We start from the raw sequence: 17,840 nt of genomic DNA on the forward strand, positions 1-17,840 counted from the left end.
CATGTTGGCCAGGCTGATCTCGATCTCCTGATGTCAGGTGATTCACCTGCCTTGTCCTCCCAAAGTGCTGGAATTACAGGTGTGAGCCACTGCACCTGGCCTGGGCATTTATTTCCTTACAGTTCTGGAGGCCAGAAGTCCAAGATCAAATGATCTGCAAGTTTTCTCCTGAGGATTTTCTTGGCTTGCAGAAGGCCACCTTCTCATTGTGTCCTCACGTGGTCTTTCCCCTTTTGGTACACATCACTGGTGTCTTTTTGTGTGTCCAAATTTCTTCCTTCTGTAAGATTGGATTAGGGCTCACCCTGGTGGCCTCATTTTAACTTAATGACTCTTTGAAAGCCCTATTTCCAATTTCCAAATACATTCACATTCTGAGGTATTGGGGGTTGGGGATTTAACATATGAATTTGTTGGCGGGGGGATACAATTCAGCCTGTGACAAGTGAGGATGACAATATTGGCAATGAAGTTAAGGAACAGACACTTACACATGGTTGATGGGAGTGTTGATTGGGACAATCTTTTTGGCAAGTCAGTGTTTCAACATATAGCAGAATTTAGAATGTTAATTTTATTTCACTCAGTGATTCTCCACCTAGGAAATTACTTTATGAATATGTTCTCAAAAGAATATGGTGATGGTGATGAGCCGGATGCAGTGGCTCATGCCTGTAATCCCAGCATTTTGGGAGGCTGAGTCCGGCAGATCACAAGGTCAAGAGATTGAGACCATCCTGGCCAACATGGTGAAACTCATCTCTACCAAAAATTAGCTGGGCATGGTGGCGCACTTCTGTAGTCCTAGGTACTTGGGAGGCTGAGGCAGGAGAATCGCTTGAACCCAGGAAGTGGAAGTTGCAGTGAGCCAAGATCGTGCGACTACACTCCAGCCTGACAACAGAGCGAGGCTCTGGCTCAAAAAAAAAAAAAAAAAAAGAATGCAGTGATATATATAGCAATATTTGCAATAGCAAAAATGTCCAAAAATTAGGTGTCCATTGGTGGAGAAATAGTTAAGTAAAATTGACAATACTCAAGCAGTAGAATACTAGATGGCAGTTAAAAACTGAAGTAGGTTGGGATGTGCTAATAAGGAAGACTTACTATTAATGAAAAAAGGTCTATATAGTATGTCTTTATAATGTTTAAAGTATGTATGTGTGTCTGTATGTGTACATATATGTATATACATCAATTTTTTTCTGGAAGGATATACAAGAAATGGATAAGAATATGTATCTTTGAAGAGAAGGGTTGGTAAGTGGGTCATGATTATTGTACTTTAGTTTTTTATCCTTTGACCCTGTGTGAAATTTTTTTAACTTGACCATTTGCCATTTTATTTTTTAGTTTAAAAATACATATATGAGAAGAATTACAACAGTGCAATAAAGCAGATAGACACTAAAATGTTTCCTAGACCTCAGCTTCACAGTCTCCCAGTTCTCCCCAGAGGTAGCCTCTGTTACCAATTTCTTGTATATCCTTCTAGAAATATTTCTTACTTCCATGAACACTCTACTTCTACTTCCACTAAATATTAATATTCCATACCTACTCTTCTCTACTGTGTGTTTTCCCTAATGATATGCCTTGGAGGTTGTTCTTTAATGGAAAAGATAGATCTATCCATTTTTCTCCTCTATTTTCCTTTTTTATTAGGAAAATTTTAGGCATACACAAAAGTAGATTTTTAATGAAGTCACACATTCTCATTCTCCCACTTTACTATTTATCAGCAGACGGCCCCCTCCCCACTCCCCCCTGTCCTTACTCCCACTCTAGTCCTGCCCACCTTTTATTTTATTTTTCAGACAGGGCCCAACTCTTGGCTCTAGGGTGAAAGTGGCTTTTATTTCCTCTCTTGTGGAAGGAGGGGGAGGAGAGCTTTCCCAGGCACATCAACCTAAAGTAGGGTTGGCTGTGCCCCTAGAGCACAGGGATAGAAGAGCAGATCATTGGATTATTCAGAAGGAAGGGCTCTTTCTTGTCCACTTCCTGGCACTCTGCTGCAGGGTGTGCTGGCAGGGATCACTCCCCTTGAGGCAGCAGCTCCCCCATCAGTGGAGGCACTATCTGCTGGTTTTCACAAAGAGGAGGGAGCAGGTGCCCTGAGTAAGGGAGAGAAAGCTGGGGTGGCCAACTCCACACCACACGCCTGCCCAGTGTAATAACTTTCATAAAGCCTGGCTGGTGCAATTCCTCCCAGGAAGACCCAGAGGAGCCCGTAGGCAATGTGAGATCTGATGGCTGATCCTTTAAATGCCCATCTCAGATTGTGATTCTTCACTGCTCACCCACTTATCTTTTGAACTATTGCACAAGTGGCTCTGGCAGGCTTCCTTTGGGGGCTCATCACTGGCAGGGCTGGTGACCCCAGAAATGGTGTGCAGATTCCTCGGGGGTGTTTGGGTCATGGGTGGGTACATTCCTTCCTTGGGTATGTTTTGGTCATGGTTGAGTTCAACACTCCATCAAGAATTTCTGGTTGTAGATGTTCCTGGTACCTCCCAGGGTGGTGCTGAAGAGTGTGCTGCTGGGAAGTCGTGCTGTAGCTGCATGCCTTTGCCCAGCACCACCCACATTTAAGCAAAAAAGTAAGTGGCAGAACAGTACACATAGTATGATTCTGTTTATTAAAAGAAAGAAAACCTTTAGAACTAAGACAAAAAAAGCAAAATTAGAACAAAATATTCTTGCATCTTTGCCCTTCAAGGTTGCTTCTAGTGTGAATTATATTGCACCCTGCAGCCTGAGAATCTTGTTTGGATTTCCCAGAGCTTCTTGCCACTAGTGTACAGGTTTTTCTCAGTGGATTCTTGGCCTTTTATAAAGTGTTAAGCCAATTGATATATGATCAATTCATAGAATAAATCACATTGTTTGACAAATGATCTATCATTTTTAGTTTGTTTTTCATCAAAATTTTGGAGTAAAATCTAAGTATATGACCATGGGCAAATAATTTTAAAACTCTTCTTTGCGAGAGACCTAATCAGTGACTCTACTACTTTTTGCTCTACAGAAGAGACGCTCAAACCGTCAAGTTAAACGAAAAAAATATACAGAGGACCTGGATATAAAGATCACAGATGATGAAGAAGAAGAAGAGGTGGATGTAACTGGTCCAATAAAACCTGAGCCTATTCTCCCTGAACCAGTGCAAGAACCAGATGGCGAGACTTTGCCTTCCATGCAGTTCTTTGTGGTAAGCTGTGAACTCAAGCAGTTTGAGAGGATTGCCTGCTGGTCACAATCATCTGTTGACTGACTACATCTTTTGCTGCAGGAGAATCCCAGTGAAGAAGATGCAGCCATTGTAGACAAAGTGCTTTCTATGCGAGTTGTGAAGAAGGAGGTGAGGACTTTTTAAATTTTTTAAAAATAGACAGGGTCTCACTATGTTACCCAGACTAAAGTGCAGTGGCTATTTATAGGTGTGATTATAGCACACTATGAACTTCTGGGCTTGAGCTATCCTTCTGCCTCAGCCTCCTGTCTGTGACTGCCATTGTGTACCACTGCACCTGACTTTTCACTATCTTAATATTAGCCCATAATGCTATGTTCACAGGCTTTATTTAATGAACACCTTTGAATGTCAGATGTATTGCTAGAGTGAAGTTGTGAGAGATGATGGAGGAAAGTTAGCTAGAAAACAGGAACTGCTTTACTGCTGCTTCTTTTACTTATATGTTTATAGAGTGGGTAAAGGCTTATTTCTTCCAGTTATCAGGCCTCTATTATTGGAGTACCAGGCTAGTTCCTTAATCCCTGCGTCATTAATGTATTCAGGGATTACTGGTGTGAAGTTCTGCAATGTGTGGTTAAAATTAAAAAGTTCTTTCTTTTACAATTAAGGAACTGATGATTAATTTCTTTCTTTTTTCTCAGCTTCCTTCTGGACAATATACTGAAGCAGAAGAATTCTTTGTCAAGTACAAGAACTAGTACGTGATCTGTGCAAAAAATTTGTCACCCCAAATTCCACAGGGTGGTAAAAAAATTCTCCTGTGTAGAGTATACTGGGTGGGAATGTGTCCCTTTTTTATAGTATTCTAGCCCAGTTTGCTGTTTTTAATTGGGAAAATGGCTATTCAGAGAGAAATTCAGGAATTGACATGACTCTTACTATTTCCTTGTAGGTAAGTGGGGTGAAGATGGTTCCTGACGAAATTTCTCGTGATTTTCTTTACCTTAGTCTAGCACTAAGATCTTGCTACTCAAAATATGGTCCATGGACCAGCAGAATTAGCATTACTTGGATGCTTTTTAGAGATGTGGGCTTTCAAGCACATCCCATACCAGGTGGTTTGTATACAAATTAGAGTTTCAGAAGTAGTGACCTAAGAGACTGTCTTCCAATTTAAGCATGTATTTGTTATGTCTGCTTCCGACTAATCCCAAAATTTCAGACAGTAGCCTGCCACCTTCTTTTACTTGCACCATGACTGGTTTTTTCCATCCCTCTTAGTTCCTATCTGCACTGTGAATGGGCTACTATCTCCCAACTAGAGAAGGATAAGAGGATTCATCAAAAATTAAAGCGCTTCAAAACCAAAATGGCTCAGATGAGACACTTCTTCCATGAGGTAATTAGGGATAGGTATTGCCTATTATTTCTTTCATAGAAGCACAAATTACTGGGGTTGTTAGCCTTGGCTGATTCTTCAAAATATTTATAGTTGGTTTGTATATATGGGTATAAAGTTTTAATTTTGGCCATTGACTTTTTTTTTTTTTTTTTTTTTTTGAGACGGAGTTTTGCTCTCATTACCCAGGCTGGAGTGCAATGGCACGATCTCGGCTCACCGCAACCTCCGCCTCCTGGGTTCAGCCAATTCTCCTGCCTCAGCCTCCTGAGTAGCTGGGATTACAGGCACGCGCCACCATGCCCAGCTAATTTTTTGTATTAGTAGAGACGGGGTTTCACCATGTTGACCAGGATGGTCTCGATCTCTTGACCTCGTGATCCACCCGCCTCGGCCTCCCAAAGTGCTGGGATTACAGGCTTGAGCCACCGCGCCCGGCTTGGCCATTGACTTTTCTTACTTAATTGCCCCATGCTTTCTTTTCTTAGGTTTAAATATGGTTCATTTATTAGTTATAGGGTATTTTGAAATTGATTTCCTAAATACACATGAAGTATTTTCAAAACTGATGATAAACTGACTGCTGGTCCGCTTGAGGCATTCTTCTTCCTCTAATGTCTCTCTTTAGCTATTGATGGTCTCTGTAGACATATTAAGAGAGAACATTTATTTTCTCAAATTTCTAATCCAGTATGACTAGAAATAGGGATAAAGCAGCTTGAATTTCCAATATCCAGGTTTACTGGTAAACACTGGAGCAAGATGAGTGAAGAAATATGTCTGTTATATTTGCAGCATTCATCCTCAGAGTAGTTTTGGTTGTGTGTTGCAAGTAGAAGAAAAAGTGGAATGGATAGACAAGTAAAGGAGATGAAGGAATGGAAATAGCCTGTGTTTAAACCCTTAAAAAAGTTTAGGTATGGGGCCAGGCACAGTGGCTCACGCCTGTAACCCCAGCACTGCGGGAGGCCAAGGTGGGCAGATCACATGAGTTCCGGTGTTTGAGACCAGCCTGGCCAACATGGTGTATCCCTGTGTCTACCAAAAATACAAAAGTTAACCAGGTGTGGTGGCGGGCAACTATTGGGAGGCTACTACTTGGGAGGCTGAGGCAGGAGAATGACTTGAACCTAGGAGATAGAGGTTGCAGTGAGCCAAGATTGTGCCACTGTACCACTCTAGCTTGGGCAACAGAGCGAGTCTCTTCCTCACAAAAAAAAAAAAAAAACCTTTAGGTATGAAGCAGAGAAGAAAATAGTTGCAGGGGATGTAGAGTCAAAGGAGGTCTTTTTTAAAAATGTGAAATGTGAAACGTGTGTATTTATGGCAATGACTCAGTAGAAGGATTCCTAAGAATGCAAGAAGCAGTAGACACCAGAGCCTTTATGGAGAGAATGACCTCTGTTAGAGAGAAAGAGACATTCACTGGTAGCAGGTGAGAAGTTGGGTACAGACCCAGGTACATTTATAGGATTTAATGTTATAAAAAAGGAAAACTCCCATCAGATAGCTTCTAATTTCTTTAAAAATTTTGAAATAGGATTCTCTGCTAAAGATGAGGTAGAAGAGTAGGTTTATTGGACAGTGATCTTTTGGTCTTATTGTTTGGTTTCATAACTCATCTAGGATGAAGAGCCCTTTAATCCAGACTACGTAGAGGTGGATAGGATATTGGATGAGTCTCACAGTATTGACAAGGACAATGGGGAGGTGAGTTGTCAAGGCATGGAGTAACATGAACATCCTCTTAGATTTCTGCTGGTTGGTTTGCCAATCTTTTCTTTTTCAGGTATAGCTGCAAAATCCTTTGGACTGAAGGTATTTCTGAATTTTTCTGTGGAATCCTTAGATAATGGGAGGTAAGGAAGTAGAGAGAGATGCTAAAAGGAAAGATTTTGTAAAGTCAAACATGTAGAAGCTAAGTACTGAAAAGTCATTCATCTGGGTTTCATTTTTCCTTAGATTTTAAATCAGGGTCTGTTGACATACAGTTGCAGGTAGAGTGTGGGGCAGGGGAAAGGAATACTTTATAACAGGACCTCCGAGTCAAATTCTTTCCTCTGTAAAATTCCAAATTCTTAAATTTATGAATATAAAAATACTTCTACGGGCAACTTCTTGCACTCACCATTAGTTAAATGTCTCTTCATTTGTCATTAAAACAGATCTGCTGGCTGGCACAGTGGCTCACACCTGTAATCCCAGCACTTTGGGAGGCCGAGGCAGGTGGAACACGAGGTCAGGAGTTTGAGACCATCCTGGCCAACACAGTGAAACACTGTCTCTGCTAAAAATATAAAAATTAGCCAGGCATGGTGGCATGTGCCTGTAGTTCCAGCTACTCAGAAGGCCGTGGCAGGAAAATCTCTTGAACTCAGGTGGTAGAGGTTGTGATGAGCCGAGATCGCATCACTGCCACAAGACTCCGTCTCAAAAAAACAAACCAAAAAATGGTCTGCTACATTTGAATCTGTATTTTAATTTTTTTTTTTAATTAAAAAAAATTTTTTTGAGACTATCTTCGCTCTTGTCAACCAGGTTGGGGTGCAGTGGTGTGATCTTGGCTCATTGTAACCTCCGCCTCCCAGATTCAAGTGATTCTCATGTCTCAGCCTCCTGAGTAGGTGAGACTACAGGTGCACACCATCACACCTAGCTAGTTCTTATATTTTTAGTAGAGACAAAGTTTCGGTGTGTTGGCCAGGCTGGTCTCGAACTCCTACTTCAAGTGATCTGCTTGCCTCAGCTTCCTAAAGTACTGGCATTGAAGGCGTGAGCCACCATACCTAGCATAATTTTCATTTTCAAATGTTCATCTGTTTAACCACCAATGAATTCAACTTTCTTTTAAATTTACTTATAATTTTTTTTACTCTATAAAACATCATTTTCGTAGATTTTGTCACTTTATTTTTACTTCAAGTAACACTTTTTGGTTTATCTTTGCAGGGACATAAAGAACATTTTTATCACATCTGACACTTTTTATACAGTGACCAGTAGAGAACAGCAGAACTTTTTTATGATGTTAGTGCTGGGTGGGTGAGCTGGGCTTATTTATGAGATAAGTGACTTGCTCCTCCCATACATCATTATAACAGGACCCCTGAGTCAAATTCTTCCTCTATAAAATTCCAAAGTTTATTCTACTATATAAGCCTTCAGGTTCACTCAGATAGTCAGAATCTTAGATATCCAGGACCCAGTATACTTCATTGTATTTAAAGCTTAACAAGCATGCTTCAGATAACATATTTTGCTTTTGAAGTTGAGGGTGGTAGTATTGTGTGTTCGTTTGTGGGAATTGAGTGGAGAATGGGCCGGTTATTAGGGCAGTTTGTTAGCTACTCTTAAATTCTCATCATTTTTCAGGATCTCAACCTTTCCAGCCTTGACAGTCTTGTGCTTTTTACCATACTTACCCTTCTAAAAGCAATTGGCCTTTGGTTAGGTCCCTTTGGAATGTCTTGCAAATGATATGACAGATGATAACGTTTTCATACTCTAATACTATAATTTATGCTCCCAATGTTGACTAATACTATCCTAAAATAAGTTTAATTTGTCATCTTTTTTTTTTTTTTTTTTGAGATGGAGTCTCACACTGTCACCCAGGCTATAGTGCAGTGGCGCCATCTCAGCTCACTGCCATCTCCGCCTCCTGGGTTCAATATTCTTGCCTCAGACTCCCGAGTAGCTGGGACTACAGGTGTGCACCACCATGCCCAACTAATTTTTTTTGTATTTTTAGTAGAGACGGGGTTTCAAAGTGTTGGCCAGGATGGTCTCAATCTTCTGACCTTGCGATCTGCCCGCCTCGGCCTCCCAAACTGCTGGGATTATAGGTGTGAGCCACCGTGCCCAGCCCAATTTGTCATCCATTTTATATTACCTACCTAATAGTGGAAATAAATATTACAGTAAATATTATACTGGAAATGTGTGACCTGGACAAATGGCTTTATATAGAGAATGAACTGAGTTAACTATGATAAAGAAAAAGATAAAAGAGCAGCTAGATCAATTCCAGAGATTCTACATCTGTGACTATATTGAGGCACTTTCACACATTTTGTTGGCTATTTAAGGAGTTTTCTATTTGATAATTATAGATTCTTGTTGATTACACTAGACCCAATCTAATCCATCCTTTATACTTCATAAGCCAAAAATGGAGATGCAGTAAGTGCAATGATCATCTTGAATAGTGAAAATAGGAGCCATTTGCTATTGGTCACTGCCCTCTCATTTTCAGTGGCTACCTACCTAGACTAGTACTTACTGTAGTTGAACTTTTTAGCATTTTGTCTTCTTTACTCTTATTACCTGTCATTGTTGATAACCTCTTATTAGCTCCTAGCTTCCTGGGACTCACAAGGACATTTCTTTACCACCATATAAGTGCTCTTGAGGTGCATTTGCACTGAGCTCTAGGAGCTCAGAAGCCAGTATATGCTGGTAGTCCTCGTCCTAAAGATAGCCTAGCGGCCAATGTGTCAGATTTGGTGCCAGGAGAATAGTGTGGCACAGAAACATGTCTTTTAATTTTAACGTGGTATAGGAAAAGATTAGTCGTTTTTTTTTTTTTAATCTGTGTAGTTGATGAGCATAATGTTTTAGTGCTTAGTGTTCTAGAAACTACTGGGTAGAAATTTTCCTTTTAGGACAGATTCTGATGAATTACTTTGAAGAATGATCAAAGCCACGAATAGTGCATCGAAGGTGAACCTTTGGTCGGTGTGTTTGGCCTGACTTTTTCAACACCTTTTAGATATTGATACTTTGTGATCTGATTTTACAATCAAATTCTTATTCTTTTTTGTTGTTGTTGAGACAGAATCTTGCTCTATCATCAGGCTGGAGTGCAGTGGCACGATCTGGGCTCACTACAACTTATGTTTTCCAGTTTCAAGCAATTCTTCTGCCTCAGCCTCCTGAGTAGCTGGGACTATAGGCACGCACCACCAGGCCCGGCTAATTTTTTTTGTATTTTTAGTAGAGATAGGCTTTCACCATGTTGGCCAGGATGGTCTCGATCTCTTAACTTCGGGATCTGCCCTCCTCGGCCTCCCAAAGTGCTGGGATTACAGGCGTGAGCCACTACGCCCTGCCCAAATTCTTATTCTTTAACCACAACAGAGAACACAGAATAAGTTTCTTAAGGCTTTGGTTTCTTCTCTCCTAGCCTGTTATTTACTACCTGGTGAAATGGTGCTCTCTGCCATATGAAGATAGCACATGGGAGCTAAAAGAGGATGTTGATGAGGGCAAGATTCGCGAATTTAAACGGATTCAGTCAAGGCACCCAGAACTCAAAAGGGTGGTAAGTACATTTGCATTAGAGTATAAAGGCCTACATAAGAAATGATTTAATTTTTTCCCTTATGGAAGTTTTTGTTGTTTTAGCTTTTTATTACAGAAATTTCAAACATATAAAAATTGAAGAAATGATATAATGTACCCATTATCCACTCAACAATTATCAGTACATATCTAGTCTTAGGTCATATATTTTCCTACCCATTAATTCCTGTTACCCAGGTTATTTTAAATCAAATCCCAGATTCATTTATTTCATCTGTAAATATTACAGTGTTTATGTCTTAAAAAAAATTATTACAACCTGAAAAATTTAATCATTCTTTAATATCATCAAATCATTAGTACCAATCATTGCATCATCTGTTAATTTTTGTTAAATCGTTTAAATTTGGTTCTCAGTAAGGTCCATATATTGCTATCAGTTAATACGTCTCAAGTTTCTTTTAACTTCCCCCTTGATCTCCTCTCCCTGCCTTATAATTTTCTCTTGAAGAAATCAGTTGATTTGTAGAGTTTTCCGTAGGCTGAAGTTTGCTAACTACATTACCCTTGGTACCTTTTTACATGTTCTCTGTCCCTGATATTTCACATGAATGCTTAGGTTAGAGCAACGCTGTCCAATAAAACATTTTAGAGCTGTGCTGTTCAATACAGTAGTCACTAGCCATGTGTTTTTTTTGTTTTTTTTTTTTAACATTGTAGAAAGCTCTTTTAGACATCACTGTTCTACAGGCTTGATCAGATGGGAGAGGGAAGCCAGTAACTCTGCTTCATAGATGGTGGTGTGTACTTACATCAGGTTGTGTTTTGTGATGTTGTCAGTCGTTTGTTGTCATTATGGATCCATACTTTAAGGATTTGAGAGTGGTGATATTTTAATTCTACCATTTCTGAATTTATTAGCCAGATTCTTCTATAAAAAGAAATTTGTTTCACTTACTATTTGGTTTCCTTGAGGTAGAGATCATATAGAAAAGATAAGTACTTTATTATTTTCCTCTATTTCCCAGTTCCAAAATAATGACGTAGTTCTCTTAAATTCTCCGAAAGTGACCAGAGTTTTTCCTCTTTATGTTTTTTTTAAAGTAACATTGTGAACTCATGAATTTAAACATATTTGACCTGTTTTAATCCAAACCAATGTTGTTTTGAATTGAATTTAACTATTAGAACTTACCTAGTAAGTCTTTTTGTTAATGTCTGCACTACATTTATTCAAATGTCTTGTTTTTTAGAATCGTCCGCAGGCAAGTGCCTGGAAGAAATTGGAGCTATCACATGAATATAAAAACAGAAACCAGTTACGGGAATATCAGTTGGAAGGGGTCAATTGGCTGCTCTTTAATTGGTATAACAGGTAAAGAAAAGAATGGGCCCGTAAGATGTAAGCTTAGTTCTGGGATTATATTTATTCGTTTTCTATTGAAACAATTTCTTCCTACATACTCTATTGTTTTTTAAAGATAGTATCTTTTAACATTTTTTTTTTCCCGTGGTAAATCTGCAGGCAGAACTGCATCCTGGCTGATGAGATGGGATTGGGCAAAACTATTCAGTCCATTGCCTTCTTGCAGGAAGTATATAATGTGGGCATCCATGGCCCCTTCTTGGTCATTGCCCCATTGTCCACAATTACTAACTGGGAGCGAGAATTTAATACATGGACAGAAATGAACACTATTGTGTACCACGGCAGCCTGGCCAGCAGGCAGATGATTCAACAATATGAAATGTACTGCAAAGATTCACGGGTGAGTTGTATGTCTTGAGAATACTATGGCTTAGAGAAAGTCGGCCAAGGTACCTGGTATTTTAGGTGCTGTATATGAATAGAAGACTTTTATTGAAAGTCTTCAGTATGCTTATGCAAAAATGTCTATGGCTAAAGGCATTTTTGTATAGCAGTATGCAGGTCTTTTTTTGACTTCGCTATTTTTTTGCCCAGTAGACATTTGATCAAGTAGAAGTTCTGATTTTATTTATGAACACATACATTTTAGGTAGAATTTTGCCAGCATCAATGAATTTTAATCACAGTATTTTCCAGAAATGAAATTCTTTTAGCCACTTAATCCATGTGGTGGTCAGCTTCTTTCTTTCTTTTTTTGTTTTTAAAGACAGAGTCTTGCTCTGTCACCCAGGCTGGAGTACAGTGGCGTGATCTTGGCTCACTGTAACATTCACCTCCTGAGTTCAAGCAATTCTCCTGCCTCAGCCTCCCAACTAGCTGAGATTACAGGTGCCTGCCACCACGCCCAGCTAATTTTTTGTATTTTTAGTAGAGATGAGGTTTCACCATATTGGACAGACTGGTTTCAAACTCCTCACCTCAGGTGATCCACCTGCCTTGGCCTCCCAAAGTGCTGGGATTACAGGCATGAGCCACCGTGCCCAGCCACTGAGGTTATTTCTTTTACTCTTTTTAGTCTACTGAAATTTTCATCATGATCAGTTTCTTTTTCTAAATGGTCAGGTATAGTGGCTTATGCCTGTAATCCCAGCACTTTGGGAGCCCGAGGTGGGCTTATTACCTGAGGTCAGGAGTTTGAGACCAGCCTGGCCAACATGGTGAAACCCTGTCTCTACTAAAGATATAAAAATTAGCCGAGTGTGGTGGTGGGCACCTGTAATCCCAGCTACACAGGAGGTTGAGGCAGGAGAATCGCTTGAACCTAGGAGGGAAGGCTGCAGTGAACCTTACCTATCTGCAAGTTAATTTTCAGTTAGGTACATATTTTGAGGCTACTGCAAATAAAATGTTGTTTCTTAATTATAACTTTCATAACTTATATCCTAAAAACAATTGTAGTTATCATGCACTTTTAACTGAATATAAATTTCTAAAATAGTAAACCTTGTATCATTGCATTCCAGCCTGGATGACAGAGCAAGACTTTGTCTCAAAAAAAGAAAAGGCCAGGCGTGGTGGCTCACACCTGTAATCCCAGCACTTTGGGAGGCTGGGGGAGATCATGAGGTCAGGAGTTTGAGAACAGCCTGGCCAACATAGTAAAACCCCATTTTTACTAAAAATACAAAAACTAGCCAGGCATGGTGGCACACGCCTATAGTCCCAGCTACTCGGGAGGCTGAGGCAGGAGAATCATTTGAACCGGGAGGTGGAGGTTGTGAGGAGCCAAGATCAGGCCACTGTGTTCCAGCCTGGTGACAGAGCAAGACTCCATCTCAAAAAAAAAAAAAAAAAAAAAAAAAATCAATTTCTTTTTTTATGTAAATTTGAAAACAAAATTGGAATTATTCGTCGTATATTAACATGAATTTTATTGTTTTTCTACTATTAGTTTTCTTCTTTTTATTTCTACCAAATCAAATCTTCCTGTCATATTTTATTTATAGTTCTTTTTTTTTTTTTTTTTTGAGATGGAGTCTTGCTCTATCACCAGGCTGGAGTGCAATGGCACGATCTGGGTTCACTGCAACCTCCACCTCCCGGGGTCAAGTGATTCTCCTGCCTCAGCCTCCTGAGTAGCTGGGATTACAGACATGTGCCACCACACCCAGCTAATTTTTGTATTTTCAGTAGAGACGGGGTTTTACCACGTTGGCCAGGATGATCTTGATCTCCTGACCTTGTGATCTGCCCACCTCAGCCTCCCAAAGTGCTGGGATTACAGGCATGAGCCACCATGCCAACCTGCAGCTCTTAATTTTGTTAAAATGATTTTTGTCAATTTTTAGACATCAATATTTTTAGACAGCCAATATTATATTCTGTATTAGCTGTTTTCATTTTTATTATCTTGTATGTTTCGTCATTGTCCAGCAGTTGTGGATTTCAGTGTTACTCAACAAAATATCTAGGGCAGAGATATATGAGCTAGGCATACAGCAGAGTAAAAAATGTCTAGCCTCTCATTCAGTGAGGTCTGTCATTTTCCCAAGAAGCTGAGTATGTTAAGGAAGCAGTGTATCTTAGATTCAGTGATATGGCACTATTTTTCAAGAAGATAAACAGCGGTGGAGGTGGGTGGTGGTACAGTTTCTATTTTCTATTAAATATGTCTTAATATAGTAGCCAAGTAATTCAGAAGAGCTCCTCGATTAGGTACGTTTTAGTTTTTTTTTTGACTTTGCTGCCTTCATGCTTAGGGACGCCTCATCCCAGGTGCATACAAGTTTGACGCCCTGATCACCACTTTTGAGATGATTTTGTCAGACTGTCCTGAGCTTCGTGAAATTGAATGGCGTTGTGTCATCATTGATGAGGCCCATCGACTGAAAAATCGTAATTGCAAGCTTCTTGATAGTCTTAAGCACATGGACCTGGTGAGTTCCACACTGACTTGTGGGCTGAAACACCTGGAATTAACCCTAATTCCCTGTGGAATTAAAATAACCCTAGTTTAGCAGAGAACAAAAAAAGTCTGAATCATGGTATTGAACAGTGAGGATGGCCTGTGTGTATGATAACGTAAAAGTCATAAATTTTAGAACTGGGAAGTTTAGTGATTCTCAACCAGAAGAAGAGGTAGGAAACTACATTGGTTACCTATTACTGCATAACAAAATACTCCAAAACTTAGTGTCCTACAGTAACTATATTTTTCATGATTTTCTAGCTCAACCACTTAGGCTGAGCTCAGCTGGTTGGTTCTTATGATGATCTTGCCTGGAGTCAGTATTGCTAAAACTGGCAGTTGATGCTGATTTTTATCTGGAGCACCTGGGTTCCACATTGCCTCTCATCCTCCGTAGGCCAGAATGGGTTTCTTTGCATGGTAGTCTCAAGGCAGTATTCCAAGAGGGCAAAAGTAGAAACAGCAACCTTTGAGATATGCTCTGAAGCTCACACAGTGTCACTTCTGCTACATTCTTGTTCTTGCAAGTTACAAGGCAAGCCTAGATTCACGGGGTGAACCTCAAAAGGTGGAACGGCAAAAAATTAATCACCATATTTAATCCAGCTCAGTTACATTCCCTAGAGGACAGCAGATTTTAGGGTATCTGTGGGGAGTTGAATATGGAGAGACATATGTAATTGGAATAAACATAATCTGAATTATTTTTTAATTTGCTTATTACAATATTTATATTATTTCAGTACATTAATGTCAGAGGGATTTCTTGAATGTTTTGTATTTATCGAAAGAGGATGTGGAAGAAAAGTTAATGGACCAGTGATCTTGTCCATTCTCATAATTTTGTACATAAAGAAATTAAAGGTTATATACTTTAAAGATTATATACTTGATAGAAAACCTCAGAAGTCCTTTATATTTTTTAATTTTGTTATTCTTTTGTTTCCTCCATTTCTAGGAACACAAAGTGCTACTCACAGGAACACCATTGCAAAATACTGTAGAAGAACTGTTTAGCTTGCTTCATTTCTTAGAACCGTCACAATTTCCCTCAGAATCAGAGTTTCTCAAGGACTTTGGGGATCTAAAGACAGAGGAACAGGTAGGAAATCTATCTGATGAGGTACTAACTCAGGACAAAAAAGACGAAGTTTGTACATGGCAGACATCTGTTGTCATTGGGCTCTCAAGAGCCCTTCTGAACTCCTTATGTTCTTTTGCCTACATCATTTGTGGCATCATTCAAAGTGTACACTTCTTAGATAGTGGAAAACTCTAATTTTCCATGTTTCTACATAATGTGAGAATGTTTGTCCTCATGTTATTGATTTATTTTTCTCTCTGTAATGGACCACAGGTTCAAAAGCTACAGGCCATTCTTAAGCCAATGATGCTGAGAAGACTCAAAGAGGATGTTGAAAAAAACTTGGCACCCAAACAGGAAACTATTATTGAAGTAGAGCTGACTAACATCCAGAAGAAATATTATCGGGCTATTTTGGAGAAGAATTTCTCCTTCCTTTCCAAAGGAGCAGGTCATACCAACATGCCTAATCTACTTAACACAATGATGGAGTTGCGCAAGTGCTGCAACCACCCATATCTCATCAATGGTGAGGGAATTCTTGGTATACACCTGAACTTCTGTAGTACCTGTGTTTACTTTCCAGATGATACTCCTTGGGGACAATGGATGCATTGACTGATCCAACCGAATTTGGGGGTGGGGACTGAGGAATGGGAAATGGTTCTCCTTTTACAAAAGAGATTCTAAGCCTGGGCAACATGATGAAACCCCACCTCTACAAAAAATACAAAAATTAGCCAGGTATGATGGCACGCACTTGTGGTTCCAGCTACTCAGGACACTGAGGTGGGAGGATCGCTTGAACCCGGGAGGTAGAGATTGCAGTGAGCTGAGATCGCACCACTGCACTTCAGCCTGGGCGACAGAGTGAGACCCTGTCTCCAAATAAAGTAAACAAAAACAATTCTTATTTGGAATGTTTTTCTCTAGTTCTTTCTACCCCTTTGATCCTGCATAATCTCCAAAATTAAGATTTGCTGTTTAGAATTTCATGAATAAGAACTCAGATTAGCCAGGCACAGTGGCATGTACCTGTAGTCCCAGCTACTTAGGAGGCTGAGGCTGGAGGATTATTTGAGCCCGTGAGTTTGAAGCTAGCCCTATCTCAAAAAGAAAAAAAAATTCTCAGGTTATTCTGTTCCCTGGATAAATGTCCTCATCGATACTCCATTTTATTGTGTCTGTCTCTTTTTTGGGTGCTGATAGTGTTCATCTTACTTAGTCCTTGTTCACATATTTACATCTTTTTTTACCCAGTTATCATAGTCCTGCCTTACTTGGAATATTTTGTATGACACAACTGAGGGTGATTTAAGTTTTTTTTTTTTTCTTTGAGACAGAGTTTTGCTCTTGTCACCCAGACTGGAGTGCAGTGGCGCTATCTCAGCTCACTGCAACCTCGACCTCCCAGGTTCAAGTGATTATCCTGCCTCAGCCTCCCGAGTAGCTGGGTTTTCAGGTACCCACCACCACGCCCGATTAATTTTTTGTTTTTCTGAGACAGAGTCTTGCTCTGTTGCCTAGGCTAGAGTGCAGTGGCATGGTCTCAGCTCACTGCAACCTCCTCCTCCTGTATTTAAGCACTTCTCCTGCCTCAGCCTCCCAAGTAGCTGGAATTATAGGCACCTGCCACCCGGCATGGCTAATTTTTGTATTTTTATTAGAGATGGTGTTTCACCATGTTTGGCAGGCTGGTCTCAAACTCCCGACCTCAGGTGATCCATTTGCCTCGGCCTCCCAAAGTGCTGGGATTACAGGCGTGAGCCACCATTCCTGGCCAGTTTTTTTTGCTTTTTGTTTTTTGTTTTAAGACAGAGTCTTGCTCCATTGCCCAGACTGGGGTGCAGTGGCACGATCTTAGCTCACTGCAATCACCATCTCCTGGGTTCAAGCGATTCTCCTGCCTCAGCCTCCTGAGTAGCTGGAACTACAGGCCCATGCCACCGCGTGAGGCTAGTTTTTGTATTTTTAGTAAAGACAGCGTTTCACCATGTTGGCAAGACTGGTATCGAACCCCTGACCTCAGGTGATCCACCCTCGTGGGCTTCCCAAAGTGCTGGGATTACAGGCATGAGCCACCGTGCCCAGCTGATTTAAGATTTTTTGTTGCTGAAATTCTGTATGTATGAAATGTTAGTCTTAAGTAAAATTACATTTTTTTCCCTTTGCTTTCTTAATTAAATAGTCTACAACCCTAATATGTTTCACTGGATCTCAACATAATTTGATTTTTCTTCTGGTAGGTGCCGAAGAAAAAATCCTAACAGAATTCCGGGAAGCTTGCCATATTATACCTCATGACTTCCACCTGCAGGCAATGGTTCGTTCAGCTGGCAAACTGGTTCTTATTGACAAGTTACTTCCAAAGCTTAAAGCTGGTGGCCATAAAGTTCTGATCTTCTCTCAGATGGTACGCTGCCTAGACATCCTAGAGGATTATTTAATCCAGAGGAGGTAAGAAAAAAGTCATCCCAGCCTGTGGTTACTCTGTCCTCATAAAGCAGCAAAAAGCACGAG

At 40.2% G+C, this 17,840-nt stretch overlaps 1 protein-coding gene across 10 annotated transcripts in view; it reads left to right on the top strand.

The window, feature by feature from the left end:
* The window catches only part of CHD8 (chromodomain helicase DNA binding protein 8), a 68,923-nt gene that overhangs the window by 31,627 nt on the left and 19,456 nt on the right, over positions 1-17,840 (top strand). For all 10 annotated transcript variants that reach the window (XM_021674855.2, XM_021674856.2, XM_021674852.2 and 7 more), the window contains 12 exons: positions 3,029-3,211; positions 3,293-3,361; positions 3,898-3,953; positions 4,478-4,595; positions 6,222-6,305; positions 9,781-9,918; positions 11,153-11,274; positions 11,425-11,668; positions 14,028-14,204; positions 15,195-15,338; positions 15,594-15,849; positions 17,567-17,777. In XM_021674855.2, the coding sequence (XP_021530530.1) occupies positions 3,029-3,211; positions 3,293-3,361; positions 3,898-3,953; positions 4,478-4,595; positions 6,222-6,305; positions 9,781-9,918; positions 11,153-11,274; positions 11,425-11,668; positions 14,028-14,204; positions 15,195-15,338; positions 15,594-15,849; positions 17,567-17,777 (1,802 nt within the window). The remainder of the gene's footprint in view (positions 1-3,028; positions 3,212-3,292; positions 3,362-3,897; positions 3,954-4,477; positions 4,596-6,221; positions 6,306-9,780; positions 9,919-11,152; positions 11,275-11,424; positions 11,669-14,027; positions 14,205-15,194; positions 15,339-15,593; positions 15,850-17,566; positions 17,778-17,840) is intronic.

The sequence above is a fragment of the Aotus nancymaae genome, unplaced genomic scaffold (genome assembly GCF_030222135.1).
Source record: "Aotus nancymaae isolate 86718 unplaced genomic scaffold, 86718_ANA_hifiasm-v0.15.2.pri h1tg000011l, whole genome shotgun sequence".
Lineage (NCBI taxonomy): Eukaryota > Metazoa > Chordata > Mammalia > Primates > Aotidae > Aotus > Aotus nancymaae.